Here is a 20,777-nt window from a genome sequence, read left to right as displayed (position 1 = left end):
TAATATTTCTTAAAATCCGTGCTGAAAAGAAATGAGACTCATAAATGCAGATGTAGAGAGTACTCAATTCGTTCGGGTCAATATAATCATTTTTTATATATCACTGAATTTTAGATGTCATTGTAATAAATTAGAGAAAAAGAAATAATTGACAAATTTAAATGCGTAAAGAGAATAATTTTTTTTATCCCAAATATATGAAGATAGCGTCTTGATTGAAACAAGCGTAATAAAATATGATCGTCAAAACGGCAAAGTACATCTCATTATCTCAACGACCGAAAGTTTACTTTTTATCATTGTAGATTTTCTTCGGCATCTAACTTTTGACGTGAAACATCAACGATGATTTGTTATTTCACCTCAACTTTTTATACACGTGAATAATAATAATATTTTATATAAAGACCGTTAATTTTTTAATTAAAATATTTATTTATAAATAAATGATTTTTCCAAATTGAATTGAATAATCGATATTGATAAGCATAATTAATGTCATGTAACCTAATAAGTGAAGGATGAAATTGATATGTATAGACGTAATTGACAAGCTTAAGAATGAAACATTATACCGGAAAATATGATTTATTTTACTAAAGATAAAACTTACTAAATTAACAGATGATTAATTTATGTGAATAATTAGAATTTAAATTAGAAAAATAAGATTAATTAATTAATTAGAGAGGGAATAATTTTAGCTAAGGTCAAAAGTTTAGGGTGTTAAATACAGTATACGAAAGTTGGAGGACTAAGTTGTAATATCAGAGCCTCACTCAAGGTTTCTCGATTCGAAGAGTGGGCGTATAGATATATATATACACAAACGCATCGTTTTATCTCTCTCTCTCTCTCTCTCTACAATTCTCTCCAAACTCTCTTCCCCACAAAAGCAAACTACACAGTGTTTATGCAAAAACTCAGAGCTCCCACCAATATCTAACAATTAATCTTATAAACCGACCTCAATTTTATATGTTTCGCCTCTTTTCCTGAATTCCTTTTGATTCTGGTGTAAAATACGATGTCGAAATTGTATTTTATTGCCTGAATTCGTGCCGCATTCGATCCCCATTCTTATTTTTGTTTCAAGTTGCAAGCTCCATTGGTCCATCTGCTTTGGCACTGCGTCACAGGTGAATATTTGATCAAACGAACCCTAGATAAGGGGGGAACTTCAGTATTTAACGTTCTTAGTGTCCAGAATTTGGCTGGGGCGTTTTTGCATGAGCAGAATGGATTATAAATTGAGTGATGTTTTTTGTGCTATGTTTGCGTGTTTTGTTTTTCTGTGTGATTCTGGAGCATGGAGAGCTAAACATTTTAGGGTTTTGTTTCTCAATGCTACAGTGTGATCCGCATGGGAGATGTTTGCTCTGGGTTTTGGAATTATAGAGTGATTAAAGAACTTGACAGGTATAATTACGTTTTGGCCTGTTAAGATTCAGGTTATTTGTTAATTTCTGTTTTATGCTTTTGATTTATTTATTTTGAGCAATCTCGATCATGTAATTGTGTGGAATTTAAGTTTTTGTTGGGCATAAGTATCTAGTATAGTAGTTTGTTATCATTCTTATGCTTGTGGATGCTCCCATGTTAATTTTATTTTGCTTAATATACCTGAATTGGCCATGTATGCTATTGTTTTGTGAGAGCTTCTAGCAAAAGCATGGTCCAGGGTCAGTGATTAATTGATGTAATATGGCCTGGGTTTGATTGGTTTACTTACTAGCTATTGGTTGTGTACTTGTAGAGATGTGAGATGTAGTACTATTACATTGTGGCCAATAACCTTATCATACATGAGTAGTTTTTGGCCCAATAGATTTATATTGATCCCTTCTCCAAAAAGAGTTGAGAAAGCAAAAAAAAAAAAAAAAAAAAAAAAAAAAAAAAAAACTTAACTGATTGACAGAATACTCTCTAACTACAAGTGTTGCATTTATAAGAGCTTGCAATAACTACTACTGGATGCACATTTCACTGATGTTATAAGAGCTTGGAACTTGAAATAATCTAAGATAATAAGTCAGTGGTGAGGAAATAGACTGAATCAATACAGCCATCAGGAAATCTCTATCTTAGTAGTTAAGTTATAATTGTTAGAGGCAGCGCTAGCAAGGGCGTTTTCTCTTTTCTTGTTAGTACCTAATAACAATGAGGTGGAATAACTGTCTGGTGCAGATCCTTGTGCTTTGGTACCTCTCCAACTAATTGAGTGATAGATTTGAGGTCTTTACTCCTCCTATATCACTGTTGAGTATTAAATATTTGTCTTTTAAATTATGTACGCTATGTTGTGTAGTTAAGAACACAGTGGTCCTGATCTTTTTTCCATGCCTCATCTTACCTTTCTATGATTATCACCCTTTGATAATTTCTTTCATTATATTGTTTGGTGCATGGTTGATACTTTCCTGACTCTTTTAGCTATTTTAAGAACGCTGAGCATAACCATATAACCTTCTCAGGACATATGGCTCTCAGGAAATATATCCCCAGTGGTAATGCAACTCCTATCAATATTAAATCCTTGAGTTTCTCTAATAAGGAGATTGGGAAAGCCAATGAGGCAGATTTGCAGAGAAGACCCACTGAAGCTGATGTGGATATCGACCTCAGAGAGGTATATTTTCTTATCATGCATTTCCTCTCAGCTGGACCATGCCACAGGACTTATGGGCAGTTCTGGAATGAACTGTTGGAGCACCAACTTTTACCTAGAAGATATCATTCATGGTATTCACGTAGTGGTCTGCCCAGTGGAAATGAAAATGATGATGGCATATCGTTTCCCCTAAGTTATAATAAGTTGGTGGAAAGGTAATTACTGCTCTTAAAGCATTTCATATTTTTCCCTGCTTGGGGTTACTATGGTTTGAGTCATTTTACAAGTGTGATTGAACTAATTTGTAGGCATCCTCATGTTGAAAAAGATCACCTGGTAAAGCTTCTGAAACAGTTACTCCTTGGTGCAGTTGCTCATACACAAGATGTCATTGGTGAAAATATAGTGAATGCTGCTAGTGTTCCTACGCTTCTAGGAACTGGATCTTTTTCACTTTTGGCCAGTACGTATATATAGCTTGTAGAGTATGCATCTTTTACAACTTTGATGCGTTAGTTTTCAAGTTCTCTTTCCTTTGGTTATGCTGCTTCAACATCAAGGTTTTGTTTCAAAAAATCAGTACTGATTAATGATGTTCCATCTATTCAGCTGAATTTTGTTAGAGAACAGTAGTTCTTTCCTTGTGTGTTTTACAGTATGTTCTTAGGAGTAAATGTAGTAAGGATTGTCCAAGCCTGTATTTTCTTGTTACAAGTAGGTCATTTGATTTTGCTTTTCCTTTCTCAAGGTGATCACAATGGGAGGGAGAACAAAAGTAGGCATCCCCCAAGCTACATGCGCTGGCCTCACAAATTGACAGGTCAAGTACATGGATTAGGTTTAAGGGAAATTGGTGGTGGTTTTACTAGGCATCATCGTGCGCCATCTATACGTGCTGCTTGCTATGCTATTGCAAAACCGTCCACTATGGTTCAGAAGATGCAAAATCTTAAAAGTGTGAGAGGACATCGTAATGCTGTTTATTGTGGTCAGTCATCTTAAGTGATTTCATTTTGCATTTTATTGTTATGCAGTTTTCTTACTTCTATCTGATTTTTCATCAGATCAATTCATTTCTCTGTTGTACTTATAAACCTTTTAGGTTTCATTATACATAAGCATGCAATATAATTGTGAGCAGTGATATAGAATACCAATCTCAAAGATTTTATCGCGTGCAGCCATTTTTGATCGATCTGGGAGATATGTGATTACTGGTTCCGATGATCGTCTTGTTAAAATTTGGTCAATGGAAACTGCATATTGCTTGGCCAGCTGTCGAGGGCATGAAGTGAGTCTTAAATAATTACCCTTTTGTCCCTCTCTCTCTCTCCCTCTCTTCTTCTTCTTCCTCTTGCTTTTATTGGATTGATATTTATAACTTTCTTTCAAGGGTGACATAACTGACCTGGCTGTGAACGTGAACAACACTCTGATTGCTTCTGCTTCCAACGACTGCATAATTCGAGTTGTAAGATTTGTACTTTTGCTATTTTCTTTACTTTTATTGTTTCTCAATACCGGCTGTATCATTGACCTTTTGCATAATTTCAGTGGCGCCTGCCCGATGGGTTACCGATCTCTGTATTACGAGGTCATACAGGAGCTGTCACCGCTATTGCCTTCAGTCCTAGACCAGGCGCTTTCTATCAGCTTCTGTCGTAAGTTCATATTTAGTTAATGATCTTGATTGGTTGCCTTCTACTCTAGTCATAAGGTTTTTGGTGATTCATAATTGTTGCATGTCAGAGTGTTAGTACCTCTGTGTCCTTATCTCAATCTGATCAACAGACATATTATGTACCTACAGAAAGCTGTTGCCATCATGAGAATTAATGAACAGCATAGTCAGTTGCTACAAAGGTTTAATTACAAATTTACAATTTCTTGTGGAAGATGAAAGTCAAATACTTTTTCGGAATGTTCCAATCTCAGAGAGTTATAGATTGTGAATTGTGATTATGCTAACTGGATAAGATATTGTGTTAAAAATTGGAACTGCTGTAAATGGGCTTGAGTTGAGTCTACACAAATGGAAAACTATTTCTTTAACTGAATTCTTATATTCAATATTTATCGATTTCTTCTAAAGTATTCGGTCATGTGCTTTTCCTTTGTGATTGTGCTATTCCTCTTTTATATACTCTGCCCCATTGAATTAACATTTTCTTGTTCTAAACTAATTGCTTTTCTATTGATGGTATTCAAATGAACTCTGGAGCTGTTAGGTTGTTTTCTTGTAGTTAATTTATTTTGCTTTACACTTCTTTATTTATATTGTTTTGCCTTTTATTAGTCTTCTATAGTAAATTGCTTCATCCCACCTTTTACATTACACTGACCTTGATCATTATATATTTCTGTGACAGGTCCTCTGATGATGGAACTTGTCGAATTTGGGATGCTAGATATTCCAATACCGCACCACGTACATATTCACCAAAGCCTCCTGAGCCTTTAGCTGGTTTGTTGATGTTTATATGAATTTATTTTTTATGAGAAGATTCTGTGTATTACATTTGTGGAATAATTTGAGTGCTGTAGGGAGAAACAATGTTCCTACATCCAGCATCACTCAACAGACCCACCAGATTTTCTGTTGTGCATTTAATGCTAGCGGAACTGTTTTTGTGACTGGCAGCTCAGACACTCTTGCAAGGGTATATGAAAACCAGTTTGGCCAATATGATTGAGCTCAATATGCTTGACATGAATATTCTTGAAACATCTGCTGTTGCCTTACGGGTGGCTGATCTTTTCAGGTGTGGAATGCCTGTAAACCCAGCACTGATGATTCAGAGCAACCCAACCATGAGATAGACGTCTTATCTGGTCATGAGAATGATGTAAATTATGTACAATTCAGGTTTGTTTGAGTTGATAACTTTTCTTGTGTGGATTATTTATCAAGTTTTATTTAGTGATTTTTCCCTCTGAAATGCAGTGGCTGTGCAGTGGCTGCTCGTTTTTCCTCATCAGATACCTCAAAGGAAGATGCATTACCAAAATTTAAAAATACATGGTTATTGTCTTCCAGTTTTGTACTGCATTTTTATTGAAAAGTGATCTCTTATATCTAAAGGATTTTCCTTTTGCTCAATTTATATTGTGGTTAATTTGCAGGTTCAATCATGATAATATAGTTACCTGCTCTCGTGATGGCAGTGCAATCATTTGGATGCCAAGATCACGGAGATCACATGTGAGTTTCTGACCATTTAAACTGTATCATCTTGGTGTTGTTCAACTTTAGTTCGTTATTGTTATTTATTTACCCACTTGACATATTGCACCTCATTCTTAGGGAAAAGCTGGAAGGTGGATTAGAGCATATCACCTGAAAGTTCCTCCACCTCAAATTTCCCCTCAAGCGCCCCGAGGAGGTCCACGTCAGAGAGTTCTTCCTACCCCTAGGGGTGTCAATATGATTGCATGGAGTTTAGATAATCGTTTTGTTCTCGCAGCTATCATGGGTATGTTAGTAATGTGGTTTACTTTGTATTGTGGAATCAGAAAATACAAGTCTTTGGTGCTATTAATTTTTGTTATGAATTCTTGTTTGACAGATTTCATCATAAACTCAATGAAATGGCTCCAGGACATTCATGAAACTATGTATTAATTCACATAACTATGTTCACTCGTTCTTGGCTTAAGGCTTCATGTATCCTCATTGCTCACTGCCACTGATCAAGTTGTTTAAGCTAATTGTTCTTGAATATATGTTAGACTGGGTTCCTAAGAGAGGATGTTTTCCATCTTTCTTCATTTTATTTGTTCTGGGGGTGTCTTAGTTAGCTCTTAAGCATTAGATTTCATCCTTAAAGAAGTCTGAGTTGATGTACTGCTTCACTCTAGATACTCAAAGGTCGATTGTCACTTATGCAGGATTTTCATTTTTATGCAGATTGCAGGATATGTGTATGGAATGCTGTTGATGGTAGCTTAGTGCATTCACTGACTGGCCATACTGATTCTGTAAGCTATGCTGTTAATTCTTCCCACAACAATAATATTTATACTTATTGTGTTGTAGTTTAACTGCAGCAGGCTTCTGAGTTGCTCATATCGTATTGTGTTCTGTTTACATCCTTTTCGTTCTATATTGACTTTTATTGTCATTATACTGTACTATTGGGCATTTTATGGTTAACTTATGTGAATCTTGTTCCTCCTTTTAGACTTATGTACTGGATGTGCACCCATTCAATCCTCGAATAGCAATGAGTGCAGGATATGATGGGAAAACAATATTATGGGATGTGAGTTTGACATAAATATATATGTTCTTGTAATCTTTTCTCACAAAGGTCCTTTTACCAACTACTCACACCTCAGCTCATGTTATTATTGCCTTATATATGCAGATATGGGAAGGTACACCAATTCGCACATATGAAATTGGCCCATTCAAGCTAGTTGATGGAAAGTTTTCATCGTGAGTTAATATTCCTAGAAGAAACTTAAATCTTGTTTTTTATTCATTTTGTGTGATTTATGAGTTCTGATCCGTCTTAAAAAAGAGCAGCGATGATGAGCGAAATTAAGTAAGATATTTTTGTGCAAGTAACATGCATATGCCCATTGCAATACCTTAATGCCTGCTATGATGGCTTCAGAAGTTTCTGGTCTATTTCTTTTTGTTTTATTCCAGTTACTACGTCTGTAGTGTGTTTGAACAAGGTTAAGTTGTCAAATATTTTCTATTTAGAAATTCATTAATTGGAGAAGATGTTTTTTGGCTATGTGCTTTTGTTCAACGAATGTAAAGTTTTGTGACAAGCATGAAACAACCTGCAGCCATCTCTGTGTTACTAATTGTTGATTTGAATGTGATTTTCTTTGGTCATCCAGAGATGGGACATCTATAATTCTGTCTGATGATGTTGGCCAATTATATATTTTGAGCACTGGTCAAGGTGAATCACAGAGAGATGCTAAATATGATCAGGTACTTTATATATTTGGATTTTTATTTTGTGTATCCTCAACTGATTCTGTTACTGATTGTATTCTTCATAAATAGTTCTTTCTAGGGGATTATAGACCTCTTATTCATGACACACATGGAAATGTTCTTGACCAGGTTGGTGTCTGCAACTTCTACTATGCATTCTTCTGGAATCTTATTATCTTCAATATATTTTTTTATTGCTTTTCCACTTCAATCTTGACTCCGCCTTAGTTGCCAGGGAACCTCTACTCATTTTCGCAATCCTTAAAACATGCAACCTTTTTTTTGTCAATGGACGTTAAATGTGGCCATTACTCATATCGCAAACACATGTATCAAATGTGACTGTTATATTGCTAATTGAATGATGCTTGCTTTATTAATACAGGAAACACAGCTTGCTCCTTATCGGAGGAATATGCAAGATCTCCTGTGCGATTCTGGTAAACTGACCTTTCTGATAGTACATTTTTGTTATAATATACTTATGCGTATTTTATGATGTAGTGTTTTTCACTGTGTTTCTTTCTATGGCTGCATAAGGTATGATACCATATCCGGAACCTTATCAGAGTACTTACCAACAACGACGGCTTGGTGCTCTTGGAATTGAGTGGCGGCCATCATCTTTAAGATTTGCTGTTGGGCCAGATTTCACTCTGGACCCAGATTTTCAAATGCTTCCCATTGCAGACTTGGAGACATTAATAGTTCCACTACCTGAGTTCGTTGATGCAATGGATTGGGAACCACCAGTTGAGATTCGTAGTGATGATAATGATTCAGAATATAATATGGCAGAGGACGACTCATCTGGATGGGAGCAAGCAAGTTTAAATTTGGATTCTGATGAGTTAGAAAGCAGCTCTGAGAACAGCGAGGTTGAGGACTTGCTCCGAGATGACCGTCGTAGATCCAAGAGAAAGAAGCAGAAGGTAAAGGTGATCTCTCTGCTAAATACAGACCAGGACTTCTGAGTTATTTTTCGAATCTTATTGCTTTAGGATGGGTGAAGTGACACATTTGCTGTGAAGGTCAAATGCTGAATGTGAGCTTGGGTGGCCATTTTGGTTTTTAATTGTTTTGTTTGTTATTCTTTTCAGGTGGAGATTATGACATCTTCCGGGAGGCGTGTGAAGAGGAGAAATTTGGACCAGAGTGATGATAGTTCAATTAGGAACAACCGCACTAGGAAATCACGGAATGGAAAAAAAGCTAAACGTAAGAAGTCCTCATCAAAGTCGAGGCCTCAGAGAGCAGCTGCTAGAAACGCACTTCATCTGTTCTCTCGAATAACAGGGGCATCTGCAGATGGAGATATAAATGGCTCTGATCGCAACTCATCTGAAAGTGAATCAGCATTGCAGGACTCAAGCTTTGAAAGTGAAGAATCAGATGCATCCTTGCCAATTGAGTGGTATGAAAATCTCAAGGGGAAAGAAATATCCTTGGACCATGCAGTGAGCACAGAGCAAACTCATCCCGAATCTCATTTGCCTGGAAACAGGAAGAAGTTGATCCTGAAATTGCCAAACCGCGACTCAACTAAATTTGCTTCCCAACAAAACGTTGGGTTGAATGGGCAATATGCTGTAGCAAGCTCATCATCGAGAAATTTTCAGGAAGTCAACATAAATAAATATTCTGAAGAGGACTGTCACGATGTTGGTGTTGATGGTCATAACGGGAAGAGAAGCCATATGGATCTTCTTAGAGGATGCAAAGATGGCTCAATTACTTGGGTAGGGGCCAGATCTCGCACCTCTAAGAGGTTGAAGATTGGAGAATCTTCAGCATCAGGTTTATTTTCGAGATCTGGTCCAGTTCGGCATCACGAAATTCATACAGAAAATACTGCTAATGACCTTTCAACCTTTCCAGAGGACAATAGTTCACAGCACCCAAATATTGGGATCCAAGGTCATGAAGGAAGTTTAGAAGATAAGAAAGAGATAACTTGTGAGGTTAGTGCACCTGGAAGTCCAGAGAGAGCAGAAAATGTCGAGGGACGCTTGGCATTGCATGAGGTGAACGATGGCGGGGCTTCCTCAAGTCAGTGTCATGAGGTCTGCAATGGCTCAACAGTACCTTCTGTCGCCTGCATAAATGAGACTGAGAACGGACTCAAATTGAAGGAGAATGGTGTTCAAATCCCAACAAAGTTGCGAATTAAGTCTAGTAGTCTTTCAAGAGATATTGATAATAAGCCTAGTAGTCTTTCAATGGATATTAATAATGATCCCAGAAAAGCAATTGCAGAAGATACTGCCATGCCATGTGAAAGCAAGGATGCAGAAAATAATTTGGATTTACCAGTTTCCGGCGATGACAAAAAAGACATACCTTACTCTGAAAACAAAGATCAATATGGAGGACTAGGATCAGATGGTCTTCTTATAAATGGATCTTCATCCAAGTCTGAGTTGGAAGACTCTCCAAAATTGGATTCAACTAAAAGGATGTTTACAGCCGTTTATAGAAGGCAAAAGCCTTCAAGAGGTCGGAGTAATCCAGAAGGGGACTCTGGTAGTATGGGACCAAGCACGTCGAATACTGGAAATCTTAATGAGATTGAGGTTCCTCGAGAATGTATTCGTAAGGCCAGGTCTATCCGGGTGAGATCAACTGCTCGTGATCTAGCCTCATCAGTTGGCAACTTTACATTTATGGAACCCCATGATAATTCTGAAGATACATCGAATGATGTTGCCAAGGCTTCTCCAAGCAGAGGTGAAGATAACTCCTCGGGAGACTGGAAATCATTACCCAGAAACTCCACTAGATTAAGATCCACAAGAGGCAAGAGAAGCAGCAATTATACTCGTGGCAATAGTCCTCCAAGGAAATCAAACCAGACTGGAAGAAGCTCCTGGTTAATGCTGTCTGCTCATGAGGAAGGGTCTCGGTATATACCTCAACGAGGGGATGATGTTGTGTATTTGCGACAGGTAGATACGTACTTCTTTTGTTCCTCACATTGTTATGAAATTATATTTGTTGGTTCTTAATAGCTCTGTAATCATCTCACCGAACTCTACCTCCAGGGCCATCAAGAGTACATACATCACATGCACGTGAGGAATCCGGGCCCTTGGGAAACTATTAGGCGGAACATACGAGCTGTGGAATTTTGTAAGGTTGAGAAACTCGAATATGCAACGCTTCCTGGTTCTGGGGAGAGCTGCTGCAGAATGACCCTGAAATTTGTAGACCCTACTTCAGATGTAGATGGCCAATCATTTAATCTGACTCTACCAGAAATTTCTGGTTTTCCGGATTTTCTGGTTGAGAAAAGTAGGTATGATGCATCTATGGCAAGAAATTGGACCTCTAGAAGTAAATGTCAAGTATGGTGGAAGAATGAGGGTGAGGAAGATGGGAGTTGGTGGGAAGGTCGAGTTGTAAGCATCAAGGCCAAATCTCCTGAATTCCCAGACAGTCCATGGGAAAAGTATGCTGTAAAGTACAGAAGTGAGCCTGGTGTACATAACCACAGTCCCTGGGAACTCCACGATTCCTGTACTGACATGGAGCAGCCTCAGATTGACGAGCGTATAAGAAAAACGCTCATTAATGCTTTTAGCAAGCTGGAGAAGTCCGGATACAAATCTCAGGTAGAGAGATCCCCCTTTCCATGTGAAAGAAGTGAATTTATTTGTTAGATTGGATCAAATAATTATAACACCCTTTGTGGCTTTGCAGGATTATTATGGGGTTAACAAGCTGAAGCAAGCTTCTCAAAAGACTAAATTTATTAACAGGCATGTCTTTATCTTTCTCCATTTATCTCATCTTTATTTACTTCCTATATACACTTTTATGTTCCATATACTATCATGTATGTGCGTGGTCGCTCGTTCTCTCTTTGGATGTATTATAATTGGACATCACTCAGCAGGTTCCCCGTCCCCTTGTCTCTTGAAGTCATTGAGTCGAGGTTAGAGAACAATTACTATAGGAGTTTGGATGCGTTGAAGCACGATTTTGAAGTTATGCTGTCGAATGCGGAGGCGTATAGCGGGAAAAATGTGGAGCTGTCGTCAAAGCTGAGACGGCTGTCGGACTGGTTCCATAAGATCCTAGCGGCTTTGTAGTCATACGGAGCACAGTTTTGTAGAGAAAGTAGTCAGCATCTCATATAAGCTTGTATATAATCTCTCTCACTCTGTAATAGGGTATGCAGTTGAGGAATCTTATAGAATTGGAGGGGAAGGAATACCAAAATTTACAGACTGACTGCTGCTGGAAATTGACAGCAGGCGATTCATTCTTTCCTGTATAGTCTCAAATATTTAAAGATCACAGTTAAACATTTTCTCTAATTTACTTCATACTTTTGTCTTCAATGGCCTCTCTCTTTTTCTCTTTTTCTCTCTCCATTTCTGCGTTTGATTCTAGGAATCAAAGAATGAGAGGAACAAAATTACTAATACAAGCAGTCTGTAATTTATAAATTTAAAACGACGACACATCAACATATGTAACAAGTCATTTACTATTTCTCTCAAGTTCGTTTTATGACATTAATTAAATAAGAGACATTGAAAGTCCAATTATTTGGATTCAAAAAATAAAGTTTAAAGGACAAAATAAAAAATATTGAAAATTTGTGTATTCATGTGGAAAATGGCCCAAATAATTATCATAAAGTTAAAACGTGAATTATGAATTTTTGCATACGACTCTAGGTTATAAGCGTTGTTTTCATATGTATAAACTCTTCATATGGATGTGACAACGCAAAATGTTGTATTGTTCTTAACTTCTTATTATTGAAAATTTAAAATAAATGTAAAATTTAACTCTGTTAACCATTACTTCTCTTTTAGCCTTTTCTCTTCTCACCGCTTTCTATTATGCAACAATACCAAATTGTGAGAATCAAAAACAAAATCAATCAAAACAACCTCAAAACGAGGGAAAATATAAGATAGGAGGATCAAAGCATTCCGTGAGGTTTGATTTCAGTATGAGACTGCATTTGAAGGTCAGTAAATTTTTAACAATCCATGATTTTTTTTTACTTCGATTTGCATGACAATATAAAAATTTCCAATCATAAATTTGTGCGCTTTGATATGATTTTTGAAATAAATTTAACTTTTTTATTAAATTAATAGATAATTAAATCTATCCTGAATCCAACATTGATGCCAATGGAGATTGCAGGAGAAACCTTATTAGCTAGCCATGTTTTTCTGTGTAAATTAGGTAGACATTCATGTCAGCAAAAAAGTGTTAAATGGACTCCTGTTGTTAATAAATTTCTATTTTTTCCATGATTTATAGTAAATGATTTCTTAATACATAAACATTCATGTATTCCGAAATTTTCTATGAAGTTGAAGAAAATGACATATTTCTGATTCCTTTGTAGAATGGAAAGGCTAGTTGTGAAACGTTTCAATGGTAACAACCATCATCTAACAGTTCTTTCTCCCCAAATCTTGTATGGAAACCATGAAACTTTCAACCCTTCCTTCATGCACAAATTTCAATCAATGTCTCTCAATAGCTGTGATGGTTTGCTATCTTTCGATGATTTCAATGGCAACATTGTTCTTTGCAACCTAACAACTCAAGAGCTTAAACACCTCCCCCCCTCCAACGTGCCCCGCCCTCCCGGGATAACCCGGACCATCTCCCACGGCAGTGGATTCGGGTATGACCCCAAATCCAAGGACTACAAAGTCATAACCTACATGCTCCACTATTGGGAGGACGAGGAAGGCCACTACCTCGATGACACGACGAAAGTCGAGTTATACTCGCTAGGAAGCAATTCATGGAAGGAGATCCAGAGCCCTCATTCCATGAATTGCCCCAAGTCGGGCTCAGCATTTGTCAACGGGTGTTACTACCGGATGGCGTGCCTTGACTCGGGTGTCGTGGTTGAGTCATTTGATTTTGCTAGCGAGACGTTGTCGTCCTACCCCTTGCCACCAAACATTGAGGGGTCAGACTCTGCCTTTCACCTTGTCAAGTTTGATGACTCGTCGTTGGGGGCCGTTGGGTACGAGAGGTCGGGCTCTACTAAGGCGTTCGAGCTTTGGGTGTGGAGAGAGGGGAAGTGGGGAAGAGTGTATGGTGTTGCTAACCTTTCTCATGTGGAGAGGCCATTGGGGTTGAGGAATGGTAGATTGCTTTTTCTTGAAAGGAAAATGAGTGATAACTTAAGTCATGTGGTGGTTTATGATTGGATTACTAAAGAGTTGAAGAAACTTGAGATATATGACTATCCGGGTTGTATGAGTATCAGTTCTTATGTTGAGAGTAGATTTGCACTACCGGATTCAAAGCCAATCAATTAAAGTGTAAGAATTTGTATCTGGCTCATTTCTTGTGTATATTAGTTCTCTTATGATTTATTGCACAATTTTGATTTTTGACTGTCATCTTACATATTCGTTATTGCAGATGATGCTCGTTTTAGGTCTCGTGGACATTAGCGGGCACATATGTTGTTGGGAGGGGCTCGAGCCCCTACCAACTCTGTGTTAAATACTCTTTCTATAGGATTATTAGAATTTTATGGTTTTTGTGATAATTTTAATGTAGAAAGCTTTATCAATCAATCTACTTGCTCAGAGAATATATTGTGAATAAAATTTAAAAACAAAAGATTTTTTTGTACAAACTGGGGCAAGGTTATTATATGCTTTTGAGCTTGGTCCTTTTTGGATCTGAGCTAAAGCATGTAGAAATTGGGTATTCAAACGATAAAATGATTCTAATCATTACTAAATCAACATAGAATAAGAAGTGAGTTATGATATCATGTCAAAATAAGTAAATGAGAGGAGATTGTTATCCAAATTTGTACCAATTAAAAGACAAGATTTTGAGCAATTTCATGTGCGAATGGGACAAGAATCAGAGTCTCAAAGTAACACCTGGCCTCTAAATAGATCTCAACGACATTTTCTGACAGTATTTTGTTCGTGTTCGCAAATTTGAGTTGTTTTAAAATAACTCAAATTAATTAATACCTATAGATATATGCCAAGCTGTGGATATTTAAATATTATTGGATCCCCACATCAAAATGGTACACAAACCAAAATATTCATTCATCCAAAGCTTAATCATGAATCATGATCATAACAATCACTAAGCCACTACTAAAAGTTACAAATCTATTCAACAATTGCAAATCCATCTCAAGATAGTAAAACACCATTTCACATCACAAAAATCCCATAAAATCTCTCTTATTCAAGCTACCAACACCTATAATTAATTTTCCAATACCATCCAGTCACGAGATCGTCACTCCACCAACCATACCATCCACTCAACTCAACCCAACCACACCCATCTCAATCCTTTCCACCACCACCAAACAACCCCTTCTCCAACACCCAATCCTCCATCATAATTAGAGAATTCAAAGGCTGATCAGTAGGCACAAGATGGCCAGCATTCAACACCACCACATTGCTAAACCTCTCCCACCTCTGCACATACCCTGCCAGCAACCCACCCACCCTCCACACCTCCCTCTCCGCCCCCAAATACCCCCCAATCCCCTCCCACCTCATCTCCCTCACCCACGCCGCCGTCGACGTCGGCCCGTCCCTCAAATCCGTCTGCCCCTGATACAGAAGCACCCTCGTCCTCTTCACCAGCCACTCCACCATCGGCCTCACGCTCTTCATTATGTCCTCGTGCATCGCCTCCGCCACCGCGGTGCTACATTTGGCGAAAGTGATGTTGCCCCGAACGTGCAGGGCCCGCTTCACCTCTGCGTCGTTCAGGAAACTGACTATCACATTATTTGGATAGGGAGCCAGTTTCCTGACGTCGTAGAGTGTGGCGAGGCCAGACATATTTGTCAGCATCGCCAGCACTTCTGCTCTTGCGTCAGAGGCGTCGCTCCATTTCCGTCTCTTTATGAAAGAGACGGTTTTTAGTTGCAGCTTTTCCAATTGGGCCTTTTGCTTTTCGTTGATCAGGCCCAAATGGAAGGCTGTGATCGCGTGGTCCTGGACTTGGATTTCCGGGTCGGTTAGGCCGTTTCCAATGGCCACACCTGCTAGGTTGATCCTCTTTTCGTAAGACGAGATTGCGTTTTTTTTCAAGATGTAGTAGCCCAGCGCCGGCAGATATTTGCCGGCGTAGCTCTCGCCGGTGATGTAGATGGGCCGGGTTTTGAACGACTCGTCGAGGGATATGAATTTTGTGAGAGCGACGTAAAGGTGATTAACGACGGAATTTTGGTCGCGGGGTATTTCACCGGGTGTAGCAGCGATACTGAAACCCGTGCCGATGGGGTTATCGAGGAAAAGTAGGCCAAACTGTTTGTTCCAAGAATTTGGATTTGACTCGAGCTTTACTTCTTGGTTTACGAGCCATGGGCCCAATTCGAAGTAGTTTGCGAGCATCGAGGAGCACCCGGGCCCGCCTTGGAGCCAGATCAAGATCGGGGTTTGAGAAATTGGTGTGTTTTTGGGAGGGGATTGAGATTCATAGTATGTGTAGAAGATGGCGGAGCCCGTGGTGGAGTTAACGGTTAGGTAGCCGGATTTGGTGGGGAGGGCTTCTTTAGGGTAGGTTATTGCAGAGGCGGAGGAGATGAGGACGAGGACAAGGACGAGGACGAGGACGAGGACTGGTGGTTGAGAAGCCATGGATGATGGATATGAGAGTGTAGTGAGGTAGAAGTGTGTTGTTTGGTTTAATTTATAGAGTATGTCTAAAGAGCAAATTTAATTTGACTTGTTCATGTCTCTGACTTTTTTTAATTTTCATATAGTTAATGATTTGGTATACATTAGTGTTTGGGAGAGTTCAATTGAGTTTAGTAGGCTTGGAAAATCTGTCTTGGTTTTGAGTTATGATCTGGTTTGACTATTTTATTGTAGGATATTGATTTTAATAAAAAAAATGGATTTGTGAAATCACATGCATAAGATGGTTGACCTTTGAAAATAGTGGCAATTCACATGTATTTTCTTATCATTTAATCTGTGGTGGTACTATGACAAAATCATTGCTTTGATTTCGGTATCGAACATTAGCGCAATAAATGAAAAAAGAAAAATTTATGATGTCGATGAACAACTTGGCTGTAGGAGTGTTTTTTCAATAGTTCTCAATCTCAAAATCATAACTAAGGAAAATGAAATAAACCAAAAAAATCATAGATTGACGGCAGTGGTGACGTACTAGAGTGTTTGTATATTATAAAAAATATAGATAAGACAAAATTAAAAGGTATGCAATCATGCATGTTTTATTAGTCAGGAAATTGGACTTAAATTAAATTAAGTGAAAAGATTGTGGGCTGACCAACTTATGTAATGTTATGGCCTCATTAACTGCATCTTATAATTCTTAATACAGTATATATCTTCTTCTAGAAAAGAAGTCACTAAAAGGAATGAATTTTACATGCACGTGCTTCAATTGACATACTATATTACAATTCATTGAAAATGTAGCAAGTAAAAATGTTATTGATTTCATATTCAATTTTTCCTTTTCTAAATATTTAATCTTTAATTAAATAGATATTCAAGTTATAAACCAAAAAGGACTATATATATGCTTCTCCACAAGCTAAAAAACTATTTAGAAATATAGAAAATCGTGAACTGCCGATATAATGAATAATGAATAAATTCTCTATGAAAGATTGATGAAAAAGAAAATGGAATTTCCGAATTCATGGATTGAAAATTTTCTAAGTTTTGAGTTTAAATATATTTTAATTTTATTGATAATAATAAAAATAATGATTTTGAAGTTGACCAGCATGAGGTTGAGCCGACGGTTTTGGACCATGCATTAATTTTTCTAGAAAAAAGAGAGGGCATCATCCCCTTATGGTGGTTGAGTCCTCTCATAGTAGTAATTAATTAAAGGAACATACACATTGACATTTTTGCAATTATTGGCTAAATTTTGAGGGGGCATGCCAAAAATGACTTTTTTAAAAGTATAGAGAGAAATGTGATCCATCCCCACTACCATTATGTCAATGGTGGGTGGGTGGAGTGAAGGTTGAGGCTTTCATAATTTCTTAAAGGTCGAAAGAAATATTACTCTAAGAAGAAAAAAAGAACAAATACTCATTGGCATTTGTATCATTGCTAGCTAAATGCGTTTTTATGACACTCTAAATTTAATGTTATATTTACACAAAAGAAGTTGCAATTACTCAAACGAAGTTACAAATCGAATTACGAAACGGATAGCCTTAGTTTTTCTATAATGTTTATGTATTTTATTGTAATTTTAAATACATGTGTCAAAGCTTGGTTTGAAGTATTTTTAGTAATAAAAAAACGTACAGAGTTTATTTTCTTAAATCAAAATAGATTATAACAATAAATATTAAATCATCCTTAAAAAATAAAATAAGTAAAAGTATAAATAAGCATAAAATTAGATTTTTATAAATATTTTTTCATAAAATAAAGGCTAATTATACTTGGATTGTACTTTTTTCCTTTACATAATACAAACATGTTTTCACCTTTACAAAATTCAAACATACTATTATCACCATTCAAGTCAATGAAAGTGATATCCTACTACAGTAGTATGCAGTAATTGAGTTTTTAATGCATAGTTAATATGTCAATCATATGGTCAACCTAATTCACAATTGTCGGCCCATCCTCTATCTCAGTCTCAACCTCAATAAAAATTCGTTCCAATTAGCTATATTTTAAAGGATAATACGGTGAAATTAGAAAAATTCAATCACACAGAAATATACTCCCTTTGTCCCAGTTAAGATGGACCCTTTCGTTTTTCACATGTGTTTTGTAAAAATTATAATAAATAGTTAAAGTTAAGGTAAAGTAAATTAAGTGAGTGAATGATATGGAAGAGACTCTCTTCTGCGTTATTCTCTCTCTTACTTTTACTTTTCCTCCACTTTAATAAGACATCTTAAATGGAACAGTGGGAACAGTATAATAATTGAAATTGTGCATAGCGATTTAATTATCATAAAATTATATTTTTCATTCGCCAATTTATCCTTGAAAGAATTATTTTTGACTGGTACTATATATATGTTAGATTTAATATCCTCTCATAAATAACTTTAAAAAAATTTCTACAAAAATTCTTCTCTCTCCCGTTCAAAAAATAACCATTTCTCCCCTGCTTCACTAGACCATTAATCTATGGGTCATAGTAGAATTTATCGACAAATGAGATAATCAGATAATACAGAAAAAAAAATTACACATACACCACAACTTTGCAACAAAATTGTTCAAAATTGCATTATTTGGCTGTCCAAATTAAGTTCACAACTACAAAGGTAAATTGTAAGTACATTAGGAGAAATTTGTGCCTACGTGGTAATTTTCACTTCAATCTTCTTGAAGTGAAAAAAAATGACAAAAAAATTATACTATTGCGCGAAGAGTTGAAAAGACTATAATACCCCTGCAAGAAGATTTGCAGCAGTGGACAAAGCAGCTCCTGTTATAACACACTGCACTACCTTTTCGTGGGAGCTATGGTCAAGCGTTAGCGCCAGGGCCCCTCCAGTGAGGGCCCCGGCCAACGCACTGTTTTTCTGCATTGGATAAAAGAACCAATGAGAATGTCAAATATTCCGAGTTGTGTTGATTTGAACTCTTAACCTCAATTCTTGCATATTTTTACATGAAATTAAAAAAGTGAGGTTCGATTTTATACCCAATCGTGGGTGCCCCTAGCCTCTTTCAACCCATAGGTAAGCCCTGAGTAAACTCCGGCTACCATACCTGCATTAGTAATTCTACGATTATTTATTATACTTGTAAAATTTCAATAAAAAATGTTTTTATGAGAAATAACTTTTTTAGGTAGAGGAAAGGGATATGAAGTTCATGCTATCCTACCCCATTGTAGTGTTTCCTTCCCAGTCCTCTTCATCTGCATCACATTACAGAGCAAAAAGCATTAATTTTGGTTGGATCAAAATCATCTTTATAATTTTTGAAGACTAAACATTAAACTTGAAGGAATTTGTTGTATTCTTCATGAATACATTTTTCTATTAAGATGATTGATAAGTTCTACAACAAAAATTTAGTACTGTGACGTAGCAAGATTATTTAGACTTACCAATGCCTCAACTGATTTTTGATTAGTTTCCCCTGCACATAACCAAATGAAATAAGAAAAGAAAATTTCATGAAATGATAAGGCAAAAGAACTTAATTAAAAAGTTAATCACAATGAATTACTCTAAAAACACAAGTCACCAACTGGCTACAAATTTATATCTCAACAAGCTGTGCAAATTCATATGCATTTATTCCCATATGTGACATCAAAAGATGAATCAATTTTCGTTACCTCTAAGGGCTGCTACTTGTTGCGCCTTCTTCGGAGAAGCAACTGTTTCGCCATTGCAACCTGGAAAACAGTGGCGGAGGCAGAAAACATTTATTCGGGTCTATTATCCCATATCATAAATTTGTATAGAATTTTGTTTTATTTTTGGATCAAAAATAAAACAATTTTTCTTTTTTGTGTGGGGTTGGGTGGATATTGTGCAACCAATAATATTTTGGATGAGAAAAGAAAAATAAACTGGAAAATGTTTGAACCTTCTACAGCAGTGAAATATGCTTCTTTTGATAACGCTTGAACTGCCCCAATCTGCAGCAAAAGCACATATATTTAACCATGGAAGATGTGCAATAATTACTCGTGCATTGCAAAATGTATTGTAAATATTGTTAATTTGTTATACACAATGAGTTTTACATTAGTTTTAGTATCTATCGTCCATTTGCATGTAAAATTAATGTACCATCGCATGCATGCAAATGGACTAAAAGTAGTACTTACAAATTGCAGATAGATGAATTTGCTTCTTAATTCCAAAATATATCTTCAATGATTTACAGTCTTATTTTGATTTGGTGCGAATTTTAAGAAAAGTCGGTAGGAAAAAACTATTACTCCGCCAAAATGTGAATCTCTCTTTCATATACAATTAATTTTATAATGAAATGTGAGTTCAATTTAGTAGAATGTGGAAGGATAATAAGATAGTTACCCCGGCAGCTCGGACGAAGCAGTCAGCAATGCGGTTGAGGAGAGGGTGGCCGAGATCGAAGAAAACATTCTTCTCAAAATTCCTCAGTTCATCCAGAACTGATCGAGTCTCCAAATTTTTCTCGTCAAACATTTCTTTTCTAACTATTACTACTATTAATTTTTCTTATTAGGTAACAGAATAAAAAAGGTCTA

The 20,777-nt window shown here is 36.7% G+C and overlaps 4 protein-coding genes across 8 annotated transcripts; 2 read left to right on the top strand and 2 right to left on the bottom strand.

The window, feature by feature from the left end:
- The first annotated feature begins 866 nt into the window (after window positions 1-866).
- On the top strand, window positions 867-11,911 carry LOC125193370 (bromodomain and WD repeat-containing protein 1). Of its 3 annotated transcripts, none has more exons than XM_048091143.1 (25): window positions 867-1,139; window positions 1,354-1,419; window positions 2,475-2,826; window positions 2,920-3,074; window positions 3,360-3,599; window positions 3,793-3,902; window positions 4,005-4,082; window positions 4,166-4,272; window positions 4,981-5,075; window positions 5,156-5,271; window positions 5,374-5,477; window positions 5,556-5,633; window positions 5,735-5,813; window positions 5,916-6,084; window positions 6,519-6,589; window positions 6,793-6,873; window positions 6,979-7,049; window positions 7,466-7,562; window positions 7,638-7,697; window positions 7,954-8,008; window positions 8,109-8,500; window positions 8,669-10,513; window positions 10,610-11,179; window positions 11,268-11,326; window positions 11,464-11,911. In XM_048091143.1, exons 3-25 carry the CDS (start codon window positions 2,480-2,482, stop codon window positions 11,657-11,659), a joined length of 5,175 nt encoding a protein of 1,724 aa, XP_047947100.1. In that variant the 5' UTR covers window positions 867-1,139; window positions 1,354-1,419; window positions 2,475-2,479; the 3' UTR covers window positions 11,660-11,911. The 3 variants fall into 3 exon arrangements, with proteins under 3 accessions (XP_047947100.1, XP_047947098.1, XP_047947099.1); XM_048091141.1 differs by having other exon boundaries at window positions 8,109-8,506; XM_048091142.1 differs by lacking the exons at window positions 867-1,139; window positions 1,354-1,419 and having other exon boundaries at window positions 1,431-2,826; window positions 8,109-8,506.
- Window positions 11,912-12,447: 536 nt separating this feature from the next.
- On the top strand, window positions 12,448-14,147 carry LOC125191907 (F-box protein CPR1-like). Of its 2 annotated transcripts, XM_048089338.1 has the most exons (3): window positions 12,448-12,552; window positions 12,943-13,879; window positions 13,983-14,147. In XM_048089338.1, the coding sequence occupies exon 2, from the start codon at window positions 12,944-12,946 to the stop codon at window positions 13,874-13,876; it is 933 nt and encodes a 310-aa protein (XP_047945295.1). In that variant the 5' UTR covers window positions 12,448-12,552; window position 12,943; the 3' UTR covers window positions 13,877-13,879; window positions 13,983-14,147. The 2 variants fall into 2 exon arrangements, with proteins under 2 accessions (XP_047945295.1, XP_047945296.1); XM_048089339.1 differs by lacking the exon at window positions 13,983-14,147 and having other exon boundaries at window positions 12,943-13,950.
- Window positions 14,148-14,611: 464 nt separating this feature from the next.
- On the bottom strand, window positions 14,612-16,307 carry LOC125192141 (serine carboxypeptidase-like 50). 2 transcript variants are annotated; one of them, XM_048089616.1, is made up of 2 exons: window positions 15,102-16,307; window positions 14,612-15,020 (listed from the first exon to the last, which is right to left on the bottom strand). In XM_048089616.1, the coding sequence occupies exons 1-2, from the start codon at window positions 16,193-16,195 to the stop codon at window positions 14,885-14,887; spliced, it is 1,230 nt and encodes a 409-aa protein (XP_047945573.1). In that variant the 5' UTR covers window positions 16,196-16,307; the 3' UTR covers window positions 14,612-14,884. The 2 variants fall into 2 exon arrangements, with proteins under 2 accessions (XP_047945573.1, XP_047945574.1); XM_048089617.1 differs by having other exon boundaries at window positions 15,120-16,307.
- A 2,475-nt stretch (window positions 16,308-18,782) lies between these two features.
- LOC125191771 (outer envelope pore protein 16-2, chloroplastic-like) lies at window positions 18,783-20,777 on the bottom strand. The gene is made up of 7 exons (XM_048089182.1): window positions 20,584-20,777; window positions 20,129-20,180; window positions 19,875-19,934; window positions 19,641-19,672; window positions 19,415-19,448; window positions 19,230-19,297; window positions 18,783-19,107 (listed from the first exon to the last, which is right to left on the bottom strand). Exons 1-7 carry the CDS (start codon window positions 20,713-20,715, stop codon window positions 18,964-18,966), a joined length of 522 nt encoding a protein of 173 aa, XP_047945139.1. The 5' UTR covers window positions 20,716-20,777; the 3' UTR covers window positions 18,783-18,963.

The sequence above is a fragment of the Salvia hispanica genome, chromosome 6, assembly GCF_023119035.1.
Source record: "Salvia hispanica cultivar TCC Black 2014 chromosome 6, UniMelb_Shisp_WGS_1.0, whole genome shotgun sequence".
NCBI classification, from domain to species: Eukaryota; Viridiplantae; Streptophyta; class Magnoliopsida; order Lamiales; family Lamiaceae; genus Salvia; species Salvia hispanica.
The sequence above is the reverse complement of the archived record's forward strand: the minus strand, read 5'-3'. Positions and strand labels throughout refer to the sequence as shown.